The 4,439-nt window shown below is 40.7% G+C and overlaps 1 protein-coding gene across 2 annotated transcripts in view; it reads right to left on the bottom strand.

Moving 5' to 3' along the window:
• Positions 1-1,783, bottom strand: part of fubp3 (far upstream element (FUSE) binding protein 3) — a 21,852-nt gene extending 20,069 nt beyond the window's left edge. For both annotated transcript variants that reach the window (XM_070989208.1, XM_070989209.1), the window contains exon 1: positions 1,671-1,783. In XM_070989208.1, coding sequence (XP_070845309.1) covers positions 1,671-1,766 — 96 coding nt within the window. In that variant the 5' untranslated portion in view covers positions 1,767-1,783. The remainder of the gene's footprint in view (positions 1-1,670) is intronic.
• Positions 1,784-4,439: the final 2,656 nt, after the last annotated feature.

The following is a 4,439-nucleotide window of genomic DNA, read 5'->3' as shown; positions in this document are numbered from 1 at the left end:
GCCTTCAAACAAGGCCTCCACTTCCCATCTCTCAAACTCATGCCACAACGATGTCATATGATAACAAGGGAGTTCAAAAAAAAAAAAAAGCAGGATTACTTCCCTTTTCTATGAAGTACATACAGGCACTTGCATGCTAACGCAGTGGAAAACCAATATCCACAATTAAACATCAGCCACAAACAAAATGTGGCCAACATAAGTAGCTTTTTATAAATGTTAATATGTGATTCATTCTGATGTTGCTGCTGGTGACTATGATCATCAGTGTCTATGGTCTCCTGATGATGAAAGGTCGATGCCTACAATCAAATCTCTTATGTCCTACTTGTGGTTACTGTTAATGTCAAACATTCCTCTTCTGGTATTAGTTTTAGTTCTATCAATTTTGAGATACTGTGAGCAAACATGAAAAAGTAGAGGGCTTTAAAAGCATCATAACTACATTTATGGACATGGATGTGTCATGTTTTTATCAAGGTGTAATGAAAATTTGACTAAATTTACTGATAATGTGCATTAAACTCTGTATCTGTTGTGCAAGGACTTTTTACCATCAAACATTAGCACGTGCACACTATGTGTTTATACCCACGTTATAATCTACACAGGGGAAAGCTCAACCAGTAGCTGTATGACTAAAGTCCAATTTAGACAGTATTAACTGCAGTCAGTGGTAATCTTCTATAACAACATGAAGACAGCTCTACTTTTTGCTCATATGGTAGCCTACCACAGTGGCTATCTCTGCCACAGTCATATGTGAAACTAGGCAATATCATTTAAACAGGGCAGCAGTTAAATGCAAGTTGCATTTTCAATTAATTTTTTAGGCATTTTCCGGGCATGGAAAAATCCAAGTGTGCTCAACAGGAGGAGTGGAGGGGGGCTTATTTGAACAGATGACGTTACATTACATGGCCTTTCTCCAACGCTGCCTGTTAGGACACACAGTACCACACATGCTAACTAGCACAGCACAACTAGCTTACTCGGATGTTTTATTGTGCGAAAGATACGCTAAGCTAACTACAAGCACAAGCTTCTCAGAAAGTTAAAGAAGGGGAATAAGGGAGTTTATAGTTTAGGACTGCATGTGGTTACTGACAGTGTGTTAAACTGGGGCAACAAGTTATACTTGAGCTAAATGGGACTTCCAGAACTAGCAAGCTAACTTTCTGAAAGCGTGTCAGACAGCCCGGTTGTTCGGGCTTCATGTTTGAACTAAATAACGTTATTAGCTTTCGTCACGTTGTGGGTCAAGTTGCAGTGTATCAAACTTGTGATAGTAAGTTAGCAAGCTAAGCTAAAGGCAACTTCTGTGACTTGACAACAGGTTGCTGTGTGTCGGCTTAACTTACTAAAGTTATACAAACTTGGACATTATAAAAGGCCTTCGTGTTTTTTGTGAGACACGACTTGTCTGGTCGCTTGGACAGTTTTGACACTGTTATTTAACGCGTCTTCTGTCCCGTGTAAACTCTAATCTGTCCTCTCAACTACGCTGCCTCGGCTATTTAACGTTAGCTTGCTAGCTTGCTGGGTGCATGAGGAGTGTTTGTAGTAGGGGGTCCGGGGTGCCCCGACCGAAGTCCTGCCCTGCTCCACATGCAAACACGCTGTTTGTCGTCCGAAAGCGCTACACCTGTGTTCGCCGAAGAGCATTTTACCTGTCGGACCCGGCGTATCGTGTCTGCGAAGTCATCTTTCGTTCCGGGCTGAGCCACCGAGGCCTGTCCCTGAACCAGCTCCGCCATCATCATCATCCGCCTCGGCAGCTGAGAGCCACACTTAAAAAAAAAAAAAAAAAAAAAAAAAAAAAAAAAAGCACACGTGCCAAGCCAAAGCTCCGCGAGCCACATGATCTCGCGAGTTGATCGAAGACCACGTATAGTCAAGAAAAACATCATTACCACAACGACAGGGGATTTTTTTTTTAACAGATCACATACGAAGTAACATAAACATAATAAAAATATCGATTATGATTTGTGTTTTTTTATATGTTCGTAATATATTTGATTTATATATAAAATACATCTATGCATACGTTTTTAATCATTCAGTAAAACTCTTGCCTGTCAGTTTCCCAGAGCACAATCTAAAAATGTTTTACGGCCAAAACTCAAAGATATTCAGATTTCAGTGTTACAAAACAGAGAACAAGCAGCTACTCCTCACATTTCAGAAGCAACCCCCTCACCCTAACCCTGAATCGAACATCACAACAATCAGCAATTTATCAATTCATATGTAATTAATAAATGTTCTTCTTTGTATGTGAAGACACACTTGGCCAATTAAGAGGATTCTGATTCTGATATACTTCAGCATATACTTCCCATGCACAGAAATACAGTCATTGAAATACTGTTGAAATAAGATGTATAATAGAATAGAAAACACTGGAAAACATCAGCAAACTTTAATTTCAGCCAACATACATCTTACAGCTCACTCTTCAGAGCCACACAGATGATTTAAACTGACTTTTGCTCTCTATCGATCCAAGCATTGCAGTCAATCTCGACAGAATCAAAAAAAATTCCCATCTGACACAACAAAATGAACATTGAGGATTACTGGCTTTCTCCCTTGCTGCACATGTGGAAACATCTATTGTTGCACATCTGGAAAATGCCAGCAGCCAGACAGAAGAAAGTAGAATTGCTGCAAATTTCCAAACTGTTTATGCAAAATAGTTCCTGCGCCATAAATTGTATCCCAACCTCAATGAGCAAAGCCGACCAGGAAGGACTGAAATGACTGTGTGGTCCAGCAGAGTTAGAAACAGTTCAGATTTATTTAAGATTAAGATTTTCTCCAGTACAAATGCATTGTCTTAATGATGGACAGTGATGCCTCCACTCTAGTGATATTAAAGGCTCAAATCTGTTAGATCTCTTATGTCCAAAAAATTTTAGGATGTGAAGTAAACAACATAAGAGGGAATGTAGCCTGAAGCTCATGATCAATTTGATAACATAAGTGCTGTTTCTTAACACTTAACTGTTTCCCACTATGGTTACTTATATGCAACATGCCCATGCAGCTGCTCCAACAGGCATGATTGACCTCGAGCCTGAGACGAGCAGATCAGCTTGTTGCGTCTTACAGACATCCGTGCAGATATCAATTTCCCCGCCTTGTCAGCCCCTGGGCATGTTATCACCTCCAAAAAAGAAGTAGGGAAATTAAGTGGGAGCTGAAGGCTGTTCCCAGACCAGCACCTCTAAATGAAGACCTCCAATTTAGCATGACTGAAGTATGATCCCGGGCCTGGCCCTAACATATTGCTACCATGTGCTGTCCAATGTATTCAGGGTGGCTGGGAAATGATTTCAGGGCTCTGGTATCAAAGGGTAAGTCAGGTGGTGGTCGTCACATACAGCCAGATGATGCATACATGAGCAGGACGCAAGCACACACATACATAGTCTGGTCTGGTCAAACAGCCTAGAAAGTAAAGGCAGTTCAAGCAGGTGTGGGTCTCTGGCGCCCTGCCAGTCAAGCATTGGGAGCTGAGTTTGTGTGTGTGTGTGTGTGTGTGTGTGTGTGTGTGTGTGTGTGTGTGTGTAGCTGTGGTTACCGTAGCAGACTGATCAAGTGTCACACACAAACACAGCGTCCTCTCTGTCATTGTCTTGCAGAGAATAGACTCTTGTTCCCAGGACTCATTGTCACAAAAACTGTAAGGCCGCTCGTCAACGAAATGCAGGTGTGCATGTGCAACGTTAGGTCTCTCAAGAATGAAAAGTTCAAGAAATCACCACCAAGGCTGAGTAATTGATCTATTTTTCCTTTCATTTTCATTTTAATGAAGTGAAAATGTGATGTTTTTGTGGTCAGGCGAGTGGAATACATGCCCAGCTGGACAACGGAGGATTAAGAAAAAAGGAACATCAATATTGGCACACTTATTCTTTTTAACTACTGAGCTTTTACCTCCTCCCTTCTCTTCCTCAGTCTCAAAAGAACCGGCCATATGAAACTGTAATTGCTTTATAATTGCCACGGTTTTGCTTTGGCCGTAAATTTCTAAAGACAGGATTCAAGAAACGGATAGTGTTTCATCCAGGGACCTCTGAGGTATCCCAGCACAGCTTTCATTCAGGAGCATATTGTTCATGCAGAGGAAGGCAGTGAATAAAAAGGTAGTGGCTCTGACATATTATTACCTCTCTTATTTGAAAAACATATTGTCCAAACCAAATTTGTGGCATCTTTTAAATTATTTCTTGATTTGTTCTGTGCTCTATTTTAAATTTGTTCTGATAGCTTCAATATTTTAGCATATTTTATACTTTACTTGATTTGATTTTCTTTTCTTAAATTAGCGCTGCACTCCCTTTTATTCCACACGTTCTTCTTCCTTGTCAAAACCTGGTGCCTACATTACCCATAACGCAACATGAGCGCTGACAGTTTGATCAAGATTT

Source organism: Chaetodon trifascialis, chromosome 20, assembly GCF_039877785.1.
Source record: "Chaetodon trifascialis isolate fChaTrf1 chromosome 20, fChaTrf1.hap1, whole genome shotgun sequence".
Lineage (NCBI taxonomy): Eukaryota > Metazoa > Chordata > Actinopteri > Chaetodontiformes > Chaetodontidae > Chaetodon > Chaetodon trifascialis.
This window is presented reverse-complemented; position numbering and strand designations above follow the sequence as displayed.